At 40.7% G+C, this 16,152-nt stretch overlaps 4 protein-coding genes across 6 annotated transcripts; all 4 read right to left on the reverse strand.

Moving 5' to 3' along the window:
• Positions 1-802: 802 nt before the first annotated feature.
• LOC115688044 (glucose-6-phosphate/phosphate translocator 2, chloroplastic) lies at positions 803-4,589 on the reverse strand. 3 transcript variants are annotated; one of them, XM_056315823.1, is made up of 5 exons: positions 3,675-4,574; positions 3,118-3,339; positions 2,747-2,969; positions 1,750-1,963; positions 803-1,160 (listed from the first exon to the last, which is right to left on the reverse strand). In XM_056315823.1, the coding sequence occupies exons 1-5, from the start codon at positions 4,192-4,194 to the stop codon at positions 1,149-1,151; spliced, it is 1,191 nt and encodes a 396-aa protein (XP_056171798.1). In that variant the 5' UTR covers positions 4,195-4,574; the 3' UTR covers positions 803-1,148. The 3 variants fall into 3 exon arrangements, with proteins under 3 accessions (XP_056171798.1, XP_056171796.1, XP_056171797.1); XM_056315821.1 differs by lacking the exon at positions 803-1,160 and adding an exon at positions 1,321-1,544 and having other exon boundaries at positions 3,118-3,343; positions 3,679-4,589; XM_056315822.1 differs by lacking the exon at positions 803-1,160 and adding an exon at positions 1,321-1,544 and having other exon boundaries at positions 3,675-4,580.
• A 4,101-nt stretch (positions 4,590-8,690) lies between these two features.
• Positions 8,691-11,063, reverse strand: LOC115688074 (F-box/LRR-repeat protein At3g26922-like). Its single transcript, XM_030613807.1, has 4 exons — positions 10,128-11,063; positions 9,827-9,976; positions 9,632-9,727; positions 8,691-8,858 (listed from the first exon to the last, which is right to left on the reverse strand). Exons 1-4 carry the CDS (start codon positions 11,061-11,063, stop codon positions 8,691-8,693), a joined length of 1,350 nt encoding a protein of 449 aa, XP_030469667.1.
• Positions 11,064-12,536: 1,473 nt separating this feature from the next.
• On the reverse strand, positions 12,537-13,437 carry LOC130139368 (uncharacterized). The gene is made up of 2 exons (XM_056316178.1): positions 13,177-13,437; positions 12,537-13,034 (listed from the first exon to the last, which is right to left on the reverse strand). The coding sequence occupies exons 1-2, from the start codon at positions 13,255-13,257 to the stop codon at positions 12,744-12,746; spliced, it is 372 nt and encodes a 123-aa protein (XP_056172153.1). The 5' UTR covers positions 13,258-13,437; the 3' UTR covers positions 12,537-12,743.
• A 139-nt stretch (positions 13,438-13,576) lies between these two features.
• On the reverse strand, positions 13,577-14,310 carry LOC115688075 (F-box/FBD/LRR-repeat protein At5g56420-like). Its single transcript, XM_030613808.2, has 2 exons — positions 14,025-14,310; positions 13,577-13,956 (listed from the first exon to the last, which is right to left on the reverse strand). The coding sequence occupies exons 1-2, from the start codon at positions 14,308-14,310 to the stop codon at positions 13,577-13,579; spliced, it is 666 nt and encodes a 221-aa protein (XP_030469668.2).
• Between the last annotated feature and the right edge of the window lie 1,842 nt (positions 14,311-16,152).

Raw genomic sequence — 16,152 nt, forward strand, 5'->3', positions numbered from 1 at the left:
ACTTTTAATTTGTTTTACGTAGTCTTTAAACTTTAGCTCAATATGCAATATCCTCCCTAAAATTTTAATTTATTTACTGTGATTTCTAAACTTCTGGTAAATGTTTAATTTAGTCCTTGGGTTATTATATTCCTAGATTCAATCTAGTTATCGGATTATTTAGTCCAGAGACCAAATTGAATATGTACTAAAAGTTTATGGACCAACAAATTAAAAGTTCAGGGACGACATTACATATTGGGCCGAAGTTCTGAAATCATATTGAACAAATTAAAAGTTCAAGGACGATATTGCACATTAGGCCAAAGTTCGATGACCATTTGTACCATTTTTGTATCATTTTCCCGGTAATTTAATAAGGAAGTATTGTAATCCTTGAAGCATTTACCCATTGCCCTTGTTTCAATCAAAAGATCAATAAGATTCGAACCAGCAAAACTGGTTTTACTCTTTCATTTGTACCATTATCTCATGATCCAAACCGAATAATCACCCCTACTTCTGCTGGATTTCTTGCTGCCCAATAGTATTTATGAATGGTTGAGAAAGTAATACATAGACCCCAGGATGCAAAGCATTCAAAGCCCTTTGGGCCCAAGATAGCACAATGGAATTTGACACCACAGCCAGGTCCATCCCACATTGAGAGTCACTGTAGAATCAACATAGAGATCTTCACAATCTCTCCTTTCATTTCTTTGGAGAATGCATAAATGCATAGCCTATTCATGAGCACCATTTAGCCTCTAGAACAAGGAAGAAGAAAAGGGAGTATCTTGAACAGAAGATGCACAAAAGGTGATTGAGAGATCATGAAGTTGAGGACATAAACCGATCATACTAATTTCATACTGGGAATCGACATCCGCGTACACTTTATTTCACTCATAGCTGTACAGCTCTTAAAGACATGGAAATGGAAACTATTTTCTCTGGCTAATTATCTACTAAGACAAGATCGCGGACGATATTTCGACACATTAGGAGGGCATGCTTGGTTATCGGAGTGGCACAAGTCAGTAACTCTCAGATGATGGTCAAATCCATCAGTAGCTGCTAACTCTTCCAACTTGTATGATTTCACCTTTGCTCTCGGTAGTTTTCTCAGTCTATACTGAGTGGTAACTGCGAAGTCTCTCTGCACCCCTTCATTGCTTAGCCTGGTCATAGATGGAGATGATATATCATCAGCCATGTGAACAACTTAAAGAGGTTTGATTGTTTCACAAATTGCATATTAAGACTATATACTCGGAAAAGGCCAAGCAGCTCTATAATTATCGAGAATTGTCAAGCAAGCTGCAGAATTAGCGCCTACTGACAAACACCAATCTTTATTCAACCAATTTAAAAGTACCACTTAAACATTTAGACAAAGATAAAAACGCTTTTCATGCTTAAAGATACCGAAACAAAGTCTACTATGCTCAAGATTTTACCCTCCGAAATGGAACACTGTAGAAAAAGCCAAGAAAAATGGTCCTCCTCGAGAAACAAAATAAGTTGAAATGATATTCTGCTTTCAGGCCAAAGCATTTGTGGCCCTAAAGTAGATCGCAAGGACACAATGAAGAATGAAGACATTTTGTCAGCATGCATCGAAGTTGCAAAAGACAGAGCAACAATGCACGCAAATGCACAATCTTTTCTCCACATAGTATCAAAGAGTATCATCAATATCACATGATAAGATCTTCAGCCAGTATAGAGATTGATTTACAATGGACGGATTGGGGAGAGATAATGTACCTGAGAGTAGAGGAAGGTCCCCAGTATCGCAATGGCAGCTCCAAGGGCATTGATAGGCTGGACAGGCGTATGGAAGATAATGATGGACGAAACGATCACGGAAATCCGCTTCATCGTGTTACCGATGCTAAAGGTCAAGGGAGAGATTTGATCGAGGGACATATATGAAACTTGGTTATACAAGTGGTAGAAGACACTTTGGGCCACGACCCACCTGAGAAAGTCCAGAGCCACATAAATTTTTGGTTAGCGGGACATTAGTAATGAAAGTAATTGCGTTTAATCTCAAATATTCAAGAAAGGGACATTTCTAATTGTTGTTTTGTAAGATATTCGGGGTTGACCAAACTAAAAAGGAAGCACACACCAATTTTGAAATCACCAAACAAAAGACTTCAAAATATAAACGAGGAAAAGGTCCCACACATTCTGTCACTACACAAGAAACTCCTTCCAAACTAGCAAAGACCAATTAAAACAGAACAATGGCTCCAATACCTTCAGCGCAAAACGGACAACCATAAGCTCGAGAAAGATTTCCCATTTAAACCAACTAGACCATGAATAAAAGAAAATTCTGCATTGAAAATTAAAAAGTCTGACAATCTATCAACATTTAAATATTTGAAAGTATTTTTTCTTTCCATCAACTAATAAGCATAAACTACTGCATTCTTTCAGACTCCAAGCATAATAGATAACTCCCTTCAAAGAAAATGAAATAGTAAGCCATTAAACAGAGAATTGCATCTGCATTTTGGGGATAAAACATTGACCGTTTACTCTAGATTTGCCCTATTTACCAGGGAAAATAAAAAACGCAACATTGAGAAAATGTAACTTGACCAGAAACTCCTGTTCATCAATAACAATGTAAGAATAACCAAAGAGTTTTCTTCTCATCATGCCAAACGCCTTGACATACAACAGATCCAAGCACGGTTAATATCAATCAATAAGATCTGTCAACAACAGATATTCAAGATTTTGTGCTTACCAGACAAAATTGGGTCCAATCTGTGAGACGGCCTGTTGCCAACCAGCAGCCCACATCTGAGGGCCTTCCACGGCAATTGCAAAAGGTGTGAGGATCAAAAGGGACAACATAGAAAGACAGGCATAATAGTTCATCCCGCTAACCGACTTCCCCTTCATGCCTTTCTTCGAGAAGATGTTTCGAAACACAAATGCCAAGTTCGAGATCATAGCCCCCATAAATCCTAGAATATACAAAAACAGACATTTGAAACTCAAGATTATAATCAATCAACGAGGAAACTGAAATATCACTTTTTTCCTGCGCAAATCTTCAACATGTTGCATATATTGGCACAGGGTGAGTGCAAAACTGAGGTAATTTTTGCTTACCAATCATGTTGAAATTGAGCTCAGTCACGGCAGCAAGAGCACATCCTCCAATGATTGGCAACAGAGACAAATATACTGAAAATGGGAATGTGTCCCCCAACAAGAACCTCGAGACCAAGACACTGAAAGCAGGCTCTCCACTCTTGATGATGTGAGTGAAGGACACTGCAACTTTTGACATGCTCACAGTTGCTGCTACATGCCCAATTGTGTGAGCCACAGCTACCTACATAAGAGAAACCATAATTCAGATGCCAAACTTTAATCTTTATTTGCAACCTTCATTTGCATTTTCTTTTGAGTAGATCACAATTCATCAAAAACTGAAAACTGGTTCTGCCGAAGCAAAATTCACGAAAGATTCATCCTTTCAAAACAAAGTAGCCAGAAATTGAATTGCATGAAACAGGAAGATTGACAGCTTGCATTCTTAAGAAACTGTCCGAATTTGAAAAACTGGAGTAGATGTCAGACTATTATTATAACTGAAGATCTTCAACCAAACACAACCCAAAATTCAAAAAAAAAGAACGACAAAAAAATGAAAGATAACAAACTCACCGGCAATAGCATCTTCCAAAACTCAAGATCAACCTTTGGGGTCTCGGCGACTTTAGTCGCCCAAGAAATCAGCATCATCAAAGAACCAGCAGCGAGCGAGAGCGTGGACGTGAGCCACGGATAAGGGAACGCATTCAGAACCTTCTTGTTGTATATATTGAACACCACATTCAGAGCCCACCAAGTCGCAAAGTACAAACCAATCTTGATCCGCTGAGCGGCCTCAGCCCGGGCCGGCTCATCAGGGAGGTCGATGTTGATCTCAAGCGGCCTATCGGCAGCTTCGTAGGCATTGCACTCGACCTTGCGCTTCTGGGGTTTCGCCGCCAATGGCGAGAACGTCTCGATTGAGGAGATGTACACGGGTTTCTGGGGAGAGACCGAATGGTTCAGGCTCAGCCGCTCATTTCTAATGATGGGCATCGGCGAAAACTGAGGCTTGGCAACCGAGCGTCTCTGGGTCAAGAAACCGGAGGACGCGAAGGGCGAAGCTGCATGCCGCACTGAAGAGATCATGGTGGGCGCTGGTTTCGTGCGCTTGCCAAACTCGAGAAAATTTAAAGAAGCAGAGCAGAGCAGAGCAGAGAGAAATCAAGAAAAGGAAAACGAATCTGCCAACGAGCTCCCTTAGCTTGGCTTGTTCTTGGGAGCCCCGGAGAGCGAAGAACTTCGGTGGCGGTTGCTTCAAGATGGACAGGAGCTGGGATTGCTTCTCGGGTGGCGGAGAAAAGTTGGCAAGATAGGAGAGAGAGAGAGAGAGAGAGAGAGAGAGAGAGAGAGCTGCAAATCTATGCGTGAATCTAACGAAGAGTGTAGAGTTTCGAGGAAGGAAGGAGTTCTAGGGAATGTGGTCCTTCTTCCTAGGGAAGTGAGTCGTGAGTCGGTGTAAGGGAAGAGAAGGGAGGACGGACGGCTTATATAGGCTCTAGGGGAAGAGAGACAAGAAAGAGAGAGAGAGAGAGAGACCGACCTGACAATTTCTGACACGATACAATAACATTGTTTCGAATTTATTATCAAGTTTGAGGAAAAAAACATAGAAAGAAGGCGGTTTTATTGAGACGTAACACAATGCAATCAATTCGAAATTGACGAGAATATGATGGTTTCGATGTAAATTGTCCGAGTCCTAGACGGACGGTGGAGCGTCGAGCTGTGTTTGGTGAAGTGGTGACTAGGAATTTACCATGGTGATATTTCTTGTCGAAATCCTTGGAATATGCTTTGTGGGTCGCTTTCGTACCTTGATGTTTCTGTCCTATTGTTTTTCTCGATTTATGTGTGATGTGTTTGTTCGTATGAAAGAGGTTGTCGTATCAAAATTTGACGGTGCAAATTAATCTGAGATTTAAGAAGATAAAACTGTAATTAGATTATGGGAGTTGTCATGCCTAATATTTGAAAAAGCCTGTGTCGTACCCAATTTATCTTTGCAAATTAGCATTTTGAGTCAAACTCATTTTACGCCATGTCCAAAATCATCGGCCTCTCTAACGAAGCATGTCATTGTGGAATTTTTCCACGTCAACAGCTGAAATTACAAAAAAAAAAGATTTGAAACTTGAAAGTGTTGAGTTCCCTCTTTGTTATCGACACAAAACAACAAGGGAGCAAAAAAAAATTGACTTACAAAGATAAATCCTACCAAAAAGCTTGAACTTTCAACTTCCGCCAATACCCTAAACTTGTATCAGCAGCCCAACATTACCTACCGTCACAGTTCCGTCGACAATGGCTGTTTAAAATCTTACCCGGCATTGTCCACACGTGTTGCCATGTCGGATCTTCAATGACCATTAAACTATGATTGAAGGCATTTTTTAAGTTGTTAGTACAATTTTGAGAAGAATGGCGAGACGAGAAAGATAGTTTGGGTATCGATATCTCACCGAATTTTCCTTTTCTTTAACGTGGGTCAATCTTTAACGATGTAGGTTGTCCGTGAGCTCCACGAGTTGAATTCGATTCAAGATTGATGGCAGAGAAGGAGGAGAAGGAGGAGAAGGAAACAAGCATGCAATTTCCTGGCAGGATTCTTTCCCCAGCCCCACCAAGAATAATATCGGCCATCATTATTAGAAAAATACAAAAGAACATGCCTCATATTCCCAAAAAGATTTAATAAATAAATAAAATAAAGTCCAACCCTATTCTTCGTTTTTTTTCCCAATTCAAAAGCCCCCTTTCAATTCCACGCCGCAAATTCCATCCATGCTTCTACATCTTGTTTGAATAGTTGGCTGATGGGAGAAAAAATTATAAGCGAAAGTGGCAAGAGACTTGGTCCCGAGCAAGGCGTCAAAAGGTTTCGTCTGAACTCTGAGACGTTAAATATGGGGTATTTTTCTGGGGTGAGGAAAGAAAAACTTTCTCCTAATTAGGGGTGCGAGGCGTGTGGGCACCGACACGTTAAAATAAGATACGCATCCGTGGAGTTTGCCGTCCTTGCAAGAAAACGGATAGATTGTGGAAGCCCTCGTAGGAAAACTCGCTTCCCCTCTCTTTGATGAAGTACCCACGAGGATCGATGTAACCCTCCTCTCAATTCCCCACCGCAAATTCCATGCAGCTTCTACAACTTGTTCAAATAATTGATCGATGGGAGAAAAAAATGTAAGTGAAAGTGACAAGAGACCTCTGCACTCTGTTGTGAAATACACGGTTAGCAGAGGGTCGGGAGCACCAACATTTGTCTATTTTCACTTGATTGTTCGAACCAGGTTGTATTGATTTTGACTTGATGTTGATATTTGCAAGATGGAAAATAAGTTGCTCACCAGCTCGTGTGGAATAATTTGATGGGAGTGCACGAGATATTTTCGAATTTGGCCTCCTACTTTTGGGACGAACGATCAGGAAACGCTTAGCAATCGCTTGTCGATACATAGGGCGGGAGTTCCATGCCATCTTGTCGCGAGGTTTGGTTCGATTTGTACACGTGGTGATGTAGATTGTTTTATCACGTTTCGAGTTCATCGACCCAACAAGGTTTAATTCGATTTGAGCACATTTATGACATGATGGCTATCTCAAATCAGGTGTCGTAAACCGGCTTCAGATCGGTTCCATGTGATTCAATACGATAGTTCAGCGCTCCAAGAAAACATTTTCTTGGGAAACAAACTTGAAGGAGAACCAATTCATTGGATGTAATATTTTTTTTTTGTATTTAACATGGCAAAAATGGAAGCTGTAATTATTAAAAACAACCTTAGGCTATTAGAAACAGGCGTGGTTAAACATAGAAATTGTCCAACATACTCCTCACGAATAAACTGGACTTTGGCCTAGTTAAGCATTTCATGAGAGGACAATTAAGATGATGGAGTGATTTAATTTTTAAATATTATAACAAAAGCTGAAATAAAAAAAATGTACAGTGAACTTCTATCAAATTATTCACAACGGGAACAACTTGATTTTGATGTCACGAAATTCCCGTTTGTGCACATAAAATGGATTTATCAACATCAAATCAAAATCAAAACAACTTGGCACTAAAAACCAAAGTGAAAATAGACAAAGTGTTTGGTGTTCCCAAACTCTCTCCTAACCGTGTATTTGACACAAAAGTCCAGGTCTCTTGTCACTTTCCTACTATAATTTTCCAGCACAATGTATTGCCTTCCACATTCGCATTGGAGTACTAGTTGCATGGAATTTGCGGTGGGAAATTGAGAGACAGGTTACATCGATGCTCGTTGGAAAAATTGGAAAGGTTGATACATCGGTGGTCGACATGGTGATGGAGGTAGTCCGTCTTGAAAAGATAATAAAAAGTAGAACGGAAAAAATTACCCAATCGGTCATAAATTTATTGTGTGGATGTCGATTCAGTCTTAAACTTTTCAATTTTGCCAATCTAGTCCTAACCCTTTGCCCGAAATTTCAATGTATGTATAATTTTCGTTGGAAATAGCTAACGTGTGATGGTCTAGTCATCGTCGGCTGTCCTACTGGCGGGAATTTTCGGTGAAAATTGGCTATCGCCGGACTATATTGGGATTTCGTGCAAATGTTTATGACTAAATTGATAAAATAAAAAAGTATATAACTGAATTGACATCCGTATAATATGTTTATGACTAACTGATTGGATAATTTCCCCAAAGTAAAATCAAATAACACTATTAAGTGGACGAAGATTACATGGGTTTAGGGTATTGATCCGTCATGACAATGTGTCATTGGTCTTGCAAGAGCCGTCGGTGGTGTGAGGTAGTTATTGCTGTGGAGAACGGCACTAGCATTCGGTGGTCAGGAGCGGCGGCGGCGGCGACAGCATTCTCAATGATTGATTGATCAAGATAGTTAGATTTAATTAGAAAAGTAATATGAAAGTGTGTTGACTGCATGAGTATTGGGAGGGTCGTTTGATGTTATTGGAGTTTTGGTGGAATGTAAGGTAATGGAATGGTCACCTGACTCTCCAGAACCAGCAAGTATCAATCTGTCCTTTGGGCATCCTCCGCAGGTCATGCCCAACGTTCTCCAACAGATACTATGGCCCCTATTCTGCAATGTCTTTTCTAACAGTGTAATGTCACATGCATCACACTTGGACTGTTGGTTAAATGATTCTCTAACTCATAGTTCACCCTAAACTCTCGTCTTCTTGAACTTTTTTGCGACATGGGTGTTCGGGGTCGTTCGAGCGCATGGCCAATTGAAGATGAAAACTGGATTGTCCCTTTTGTCTCGAATGGAGTGATTACGGAAGTGTAGAGGTCTGTATCTGGGTGTCTTGAGGTACAAGCGGTGATTCAAGCATAGACCTTGAATGAGAAAGACTGAAAACACGTGCCGCTCGATATTCGACAGTGTGATGGCAACTGTTTCAGGACAACATAAATTGAATAATAATCTGTATGCTTTGGGTCTGTGTACCCTAAATGGTTGAACCTCTTGCAACGATCCCAAGCAGACGATGCTTTTTCCTTTTTACACAACATGACAACATTATACACAGATGCTCCATTGTGTTGAATCTGTAATATGAAACAACTTTGGCATCATTCCATGAGCCAGAAGCCCTTCAGTGGAGCAAACTGCCCTCGAACAACAGATGACAGAGGAACAGAGAAGAAAATTCTCATTTCTTTTTGTGCTTTTTGTTTTCTGAATAGGAAAGAAACTGTCTCCTCTTTCCAAAGAGAAAGAGTCACTTGCTCTTTCCAAAGCTGTAAAACAGAGCTCAAGAGCTAAAACAATGCACTAACTACTTCAGAGCAGTCTTTTGTCTAATCGAATTTGACGATGAATCGAGTGTAATAATAAGTAAATATTAAACTACGAATTTATTTAACAGCTTAGGTTTTTAGAATAGTTAATAGTGATCTCACTAAATCTTATATGATATTAGAGTAGGATGTCTTGAGTTTAAATCTTTCCAAGCTTCATTTTTCTTCCTAATAAAATATGTCCATGTTTAGTGCTAAAAAAAAAAAAAGATAGAACAATTGGCAATACTGCGATTCACCACACTCTAGGGCAACTGCTCATCAGGTTTAAGATTCACTACTCTTCTAACAACTAATCAAACAAGCACAAACCCATCTTAAACAACCAACACTAACAACAGATAAAAGGCAAACATTGCGCGAAGAGATGCCTAGGTTGAAGCTTAAACTGAGGGGACAAGGTAGATTGATTCAACCCAAGTCCATAGCCGGCACCTACACTGAACAGGTCAAGCAAGTGAGACGGTCTGACTTTTTAATGCAGAGATAGAAACAACAAATTCTAACTTTGTGGGGCCAACAGTTTACATTTCTACAGAGAGTACCAGAAACATTGTAAGTGTATTGCTTAGTAGGAAAGACTGTCAACGTAGGCTCTGTTTATTTTGTAAAAATGAATGTTTTGAAAAATATTTTCTTAAAAATGAACGCTTGTATTGCTCGAAATAATTAGTCAATGAAAATATTATAATTATCTGCTCCCACAGGAAGACATCAGATAATTCAATCTGCCTAAGGTGTGAGCCGAAACAGTGCGGTGCGGGATCCAATTCTGCACGATCTTCGTCATCACTATATACTCCGATACCCTGATTATCAAAATGAGAGAAGCACAGTTTAGACATCACGCGTTTCGATGGCAGAAGACCACGAGAGAGGATGTTCTTTTTTACTCAAAATCCAGTTACCTCGCTCAATTTAAGCGTTTCAAGATGCGGGGCATTATGCAGCAACTTAATTATCACTTGAAGTTTCAAGTCTAAACGCCCGAAGTCCAATAACTTCAGATTAGGAAAGACAGGCAGATGCGAGCAGAGCTCATCCACACTACTTAGAACCTGCAAAGTAGACAAAACAGACATGCTTGCTAGTAAGAATAATCTCGAGGAAGCGGGTGAGAGACAAAATAACAAATACCAAATGCATTTGGAACTGATATTGAGGGGAGATAGAACTTCCAGATTTCTCTGGGTAAGCAGAGATACCTACCTGGACAGCCAGGCTCGACAGTGTCAATTTTTTGACGGAACACATCGCTTTGAGAAGCTTGTGTAGACGGTAGGCAACAAGTCCAGTCTTACTTAGATGCCATTTATGGAAACTGATGTGTGCCTCCACTAGTGAGCATGACTTATCGACCTGATAATCATTCAGGAATGGACTTCTGCAATGCATCCTTTCGAGATTATTTCCATAAATCAAAACTCGACAGCTATATGGGTGAGGTGACAAATAACCGAAATCCTTGTCGATTATGGTCAAGATCTTCAGCATGGGTGCACGAATAGTCAGTGTCTTGAGATTATCCCAATTACAGTTGGTGATGGTCAACTCCTCAAGCACTGGGCTAGATAACAGCTGCTCGGTCGAGCCCTCGTCCACAAAGGTGATGCTCACGAGAAGCAAGAGTTTAAGATTCGGAAGGAAAATGCAAGAAGGTAGTTTCAATGCCCCCGAGATGAATAACTTCAAGCGAGTCAGTGTTGAGCAAGTGAACAAGCAGCAAGGCAAGACGAAATTTCCTGGGATATCTTTAAGGGAGACAAAGCACTCTTTGACATTCCGTTCTACAGCAGCAGATACCCATAAATTAACAAGCGATGAATCGCCCAAAACTTTAAAACTCAGGTCAAACCGTTTTATGCGATAGGAGCCTCGGAGAAGTACTCTTTCTGTGAAGTTGGTAAAATGCTCCCTCCTGGAAAAGCGCCACTCGCATAATTCAAGATTAGGATGAGAGGTCCAGAGAGATCGCCACTTTTTCGACAGCACGCACGTTCCGACAGCATCCTTCATCGGAACAATAGACAAGATGTGTTCGAGAATCGAGTCTGGAAGATTGTCGATGTAGCAAATGACCGCATCCATGTCTTGTTCTTCATTCGGCTTCCGGATACTTGGAGCACGAAAAGCACCATCATTCATCAATGAACGACACATGCAATCGATCGAGCTAAGATGTACATCTTTGATTCACAACAGAAGTTCGGAATAGCTATATTTCTTTAGTCTAGAAATTCGACTCTTTATCAATATTAAATCCAACCCATCATTCATCCCCTCATCTACAATCACAACACCGTACTTCGGAATCAGGCCAATCAGTCCAACTTAAATCTGATCAATGACGAGACTACCCGTAAATTGTATCTTTTAGCCGAGTTCTCCGTGATCACCCTTTAAAGTTGCTGGCTTTTTTTCTTTTCTAAAACAAGCCATTGCCCTGTAAACGTCGTCCAGAATAAAGAAGCAAAAAGGAACGAAAAACGAAGAAGAAGAAGAAGAAGAAGAAGAAGAAGAAGAAAAAGAACATCAACATGCAATGTCAAGCTATCGGGAAGAAGTGAAAGTACCACCTTAAGAAAGACGACGGCGCTTGGAGGTAGGACAAGCTGCTGCTGCGGCTGTTTCCCATCGAAGGTACACAATATTACTATAAAGGACATTTAGATTAAATTTAACGAATCTGGATCTTTAAAGATTAAGTGTATGTACCTTTGAATGAGAAGTACATCTAAGTAATTGGGCGGGTTTGGTCAAATAGGTCAACCCCATTTAAATCGGATTGATCTTTCTTTATCTTATCTTTTATTATTGAAAAAAAAAAACGAATAACTTACGTGAATTGAATAATCAAGTCCTATAAATCTTAATTTGTTTTATCAAAGTCCATTTTAGTCCAATATGGTCCTCTAGTTACTAAAGATAGGAAAATTTGATCAAATTGATGACGTCTTGTCCTTGTTCTTGTTCTTCCCTTGACTTCCCGGGCTTGTCGCTTTATCAATTTGTTCGTCCTACCCCAATCAAACGTTATGTATAATTTTCATATTGACTACATGTTAGTACTTTCTTTTGCCTCAGTAGGATGGCAAGTCATTTTTCAAGACTAAACATATACAAAGTCCGGTCGTCAATTTGACCGAAATTTCAGATCTTCGGTCATCGGACGACGATATTGAAAACGGACTAAAGTTATAGGACGTGATTGCACACATTAAAATTACGTGAACTAATTGCATAAATTACGAGTTATCGGACTTGATTACACAATTCATCAAGTCCTAGATCTGATCCGATAAGCACTATGAACAGTGCAGATCAATTCCCTTGTGAGTTGATAGTGCTTATCCTCTGAGAGCTTGAATCTGCTATCCCAATTCACTAATATCCAAGCCCATTGAAATAGTAAAGTTATAGTACGTGTGCACGTGTATTGCCTCGAGTTCTAGTTCTTGCACAATACTCTACGAGCAAATTTAGAGAATAATTCGGCCAAAAGTCAATTGATCCAAGCTTTGAACAGAGCAGTACTCCATGTCTTGCATTCGAGCCTCTTTGTTTTTTGGCAATAGCATTCGAGCTTGAAAAACAAAATTAGGATCATTCGGGAAGGGCGGGACATTGAATCCGAAGCCGTCTGCATAGTTCTGCTTATAGAGTCGATATGATGACCCAAAAAGGAAATCCAGCTTCCTGGAACAACAAGAACATGTGCACTTTCAAGACAGCAACTTACAAATTATGCCAGTGACTTTTGGTGAATCTTAAACTCTTGAAGGGTCAGAAAAAGGTGATCTCTAAGCTTTTCGATCCTCAGGGGATCTATAGTAACTTTTTGCGGGACATCGCCACAATTCCCTGCTCTCGACGATGCCATCTGGGCCATATCATGAATTTTTCCAGGACCATCGTATGCTTCAGCAACAATTGCAGCACGCGAGCCTCCTTCTCACACAGGAATGCATTATATAATTCAATCTGCCTAAGGTGCGAGCCGAAACAACTGGATGCCGGATCCAATATCGCACCATCTTGATCATCACTGGGATATAGTTCGATACCCAGATTATCAAAATGAGAGAAGCACGGTTTAGACATCATGCTTTTCGACAGCTGAAGACAACAAGAAAAGAAGGTTCTTCTTTAATCAAAATCCAATTACTTCACTAATTTCAAGGGTTTTAAGATTCGGGGAATTATGCAGCAACTTAACAATCACTTGAAGTTTCAAATCTAAACGCCCGAAGTCCAATACCTTCAGATTTGGAAAGACAGGCAGATGTGAGCAGAGCTCGGCTTCCCAACGTAGAACCTGCAAAGAAGGCAAAACAGACATGCTTGCTAATAAGAATAATCTTTAGGAATCGGGCCGGAGACAAAATATCGGATACCTAGTGCAATTGGAACTGATATTGAGGCGAGATAGAGAAGTTCCAGATTTCGCCGGATAAACAGAGATACCTACGTTGACAACCGTGCTCGACAGTTCCAATCTTTCGACGGAACACATCGCTTCGAGAAGCTTATGTAGACGGTAGGCAACTTGTCCTATCCTACTTACATCACATCTATAGACAGTGATGTGCGCCTTCACTAGTGAGCACGACTTTTCAACCTGATAATCATTCAAGAATGGACTTACGCAACTTATGCTTTCAAGAATATATCAAAACTCGACAGCTATGTGGGTGAAGTGACGAATAATCGAAATCCTCGTCGATTATTGTCAAGATCTTCAGCATTGGAGCGCGAATAGTCACTATCTCGAGATTATCCCAATTACAGTTGGTGATGGTCAACTCCTCAAGCATTGGGCTGGATAACAGCTGCTCGGTCGAGCGCTCGTCCACAAACGTGATTTCCATGAGATCCAAGAGTTTAAGATTCGGAAGCCAAATTCGAGAAGGTAGTTTCAATGCCCCCGAGATGAATAACTTCAAGCGAGTCAGTGTTGCGCAAGTGAACAAGCATTGAGGCAAGACGGAATTTCCTGGGATTTCTGAAAGGGAGACAGAGCACTCTTCGACATTCCACTCTACAGCAGCGGATACCCATAAATTAACAAGCGATGCATCGCCCAAAACTTTAAAATCCAGGTCAAACCGTTTTGTGCGAGAGGAGCCTCGGAGAAGTACTCTTTCCGTGAAGTTGGTAAAATGCTCCCTCCTGGAAAAGCGCCACTCGCATAGTACAAGATTAGGATGAGAGGTCCAGAGAGCCACTTTTTCGACAGCACGCACGTTCTGACAGCATCCTCCATCGGAACAATAGATAAGATGTGTTCGAGAATCGCCTCTGGAAGATCGCCGATGTTGCAAATGACCGCATCCATGTCTTGTTCTTCGTTCAGCTTCCGGATACTTGGAGCACGAAAAGCACCATCATTCATCAATGAACGACACATGCAATCGATTGAGCTAAGATGTACATCTTTGATTCACAACAGAAGTTCGGAAGAACTATATTTCTTTAGTCTAGACGTTCAACTCTTATCAATATTAAATCCAACCCATCATTCATCCCCTCATCTACAATCACAACACAGTACTTCGGAATCAGGCCCATCAATCTAACGTAAGGTGATCAATGACGAGACTACCCGTAAATTGTATCTTTTAGCCGAGTTCTTGGTGATCACCCTCTGAGGTCGCTGGCTTTTTTTCTTTTCTAAAACAAGCTGTTCCCTGTAAACGTCGTCCAGAATAAAAAGGCAAAAAAGAAGGAAAAAAGAAGAAGGAAAAAAGAAGGAAAGAAGAAGAAGAAGAGCATCAACATGCAATGTTAAGCCAATAGGAAGGAGGGAAAGAACCACCTTAAAAAAGACAACGGCGCTTGGACGTTGGACAAGAAGCTTGCTGCTGCTTCTTTTTCCCATAGACGGACAAGAAGCTTGCTGCTGCTTCTTTTTCCCATAGAAGGTGTAATAACGTCTACACTGTATAATATTGTCCGCTTTGGGCCCACTGACCCTCACGGCTTTAAAACGCGTTACACAGATATAGAACCCCAAGCTTTATAAGCTAGCCCGGAACTTCCCCCTAGGCGATGTGGGATAAGAGAGGTACCCCACTTCCCTGCACACGTCCGGGGTAGTGGCGCGGACGCACCACCATCCCTCCACCCCGCGCTCTGCCACTTGGCTTGGGCCGTCACACTCTCCACCCCTTATGGGCTTAGCGTCCTTGCTGTGGGCCCACATGCGGTCGGGAGTTGGCTCTGATACCACAATATGTCACACCCCGAAACCTACCAGGATGGGAGATGACACGGCCGTCCTTCCATCCGAAGGACGCAGCCTCAAACCACCCAAATATCCACACGACATCACTCTCGCTCTATTGGCTACTAGCCAAGGAACCTGAAAAATTGGGGAAAGAGAGGGGTGAGCAACCACAGCTCAATAAGCAGTGCGTATCTCTTCTAAGCAGATCGAGCAACCACTATGCATGAATACATAAAGCCATACCAGAATTTCAGGAGCCAAACTCAAGATATCAAATACATATAAAATCACATAAGAGTTGTTTCATGTCAACAAGACTTTATAAAATTCAGAAAATACTCATTTAAATCATCATAAACATCAATGGTCAAGTCCATTGATCAATCTCTATTAAAAACCATGTCAATGGTCCATTCCATTGATTAATCTCAAATCACACATTAATGGTCTATTCCATTGATGAATCTCATATCACATCACATGTTGATGGTCCATTCCATCGATCAATCTATTGCTCAATATCTAACCATGATCACGACATAAAGCCTTGTGACAAGGCTATCAAGATTCCTCCCTTGGCAAAATTTCCACCTACAAAGCCGGTGGCTCGGCTCAGAAGGATATCCTAAACTGGTATGCATACCCCCAAGCCCCTCAATGGGTTCACAGTCATATTGAGCATCAAACAATCATCATCCAATATCAGAAATCCAATCCAGCATACAATCTCATAAACCAAATAATTAACTTTTCACAATATAGATTATCCACCATTTCTCAAATCATTCATAAACCAATTTCACATACCAAGTATATTACATTTTACGACTCGACTCAACCACCAGAAATCCTTTTTGCAAAGTATTTCTCAAATCATTTGAGAACTCGTTTCTCAAACCATAATATATTTCACACACCCATTTCAAATCAATATATATACCTCGTTTCGCAACATCATTTCCAAAACATATCTTAAACCATTTACAAATACAAAAATGTAGTAAATGC

This window comes from Syzygium oleosum, unplaced genomic scaffold (genome assembly GCF_021117445.2).
Source record: "Syzygium oleosum isolate NSW1041296 unplaced genomic scaffold, Sole_v2.1 Sole_v2.11, whole genome shotgun sequence".
Taxonomy (NCBI): Eukaryota; Viridiplantae; Streptophyta; class Magnoliopsida; order Myrtales; family Myrtaceae; genus Syzygium; species Syzygium oleosum.

Bases quoted from the DNA above. Each gene is read 5' to 3' on its own strand.
- LOC115688044 (XM_056315821.1), bottom strand. From the start codon at position 4,194: ATGATCTCTTCAGTGCGGCATGCAGCTTCGCCCTTCGCGTCCTCCGGT. The intron at 1,964-2,746 runs GTAAGCACAAAA...GGACTTTCTCAG, and splicing joins ATTGGACCCAATTTTGTCTG to GTGGGTCGTGGCCCAAAGTG. The intron at 1,545-1,749 runs GTACATTATCTC...GATCTACTTTAG, and splicing joins GGACCTTCCTCTACTCTCAG to GGCCACAAATGCTTTGGCCT.
- LOC115688074 (XM_030613807.1), bottom strand. From the start codon at position 11,063: ATGAATGATGGTGCTTTTCGTGCTCCAAGTATCCGGAAGCCGAATGAA. The intron at 9,977-10,127 runs GTAGGTATCTCT...TCTACTTTGCAG, and splicing joins TGTCGAGCCTGGCTGTCCAG to GTTCTAAGTAGTGTGGATGA. The intron at 9,728-9,826 runs GTAACTGGATTT...TTTGATAATCAG, and splicing joins AAACGCTTAAATTGAGCGAG to GGTATCGGAGTATATAGTGA.
- LOC130139368 (XM_056316178.1), bottom strand. From the start codon at position 13,257: ATGTCTGTTTTGCCTTCTTTGCAGGTTCTACGTTGGGAAGCCGAGCTC. The intron at 13,035-13,176 runs GTATTGGACTTC...TGTTGTCTTCAG, and splicing joins CTGTCTTTCCAAATCTGAAG to CTGTCGAAAAGCATGATGTC.
- LOC115688075 (XM_030613808.2), bottom strand. From the start codon at position 14,310: ATGAATGATGGTGCTTTTCGTGCTCCAAGTATCCGGAAGCTGAACGAA. The intron at 13,957-14,024 runs GTTTGACCTGGA...CCGCTGCTGTAG, and splicing joins GGCTCCTCTCGCACAAAACG to AGTGGAATGTCGAAGAGTGC.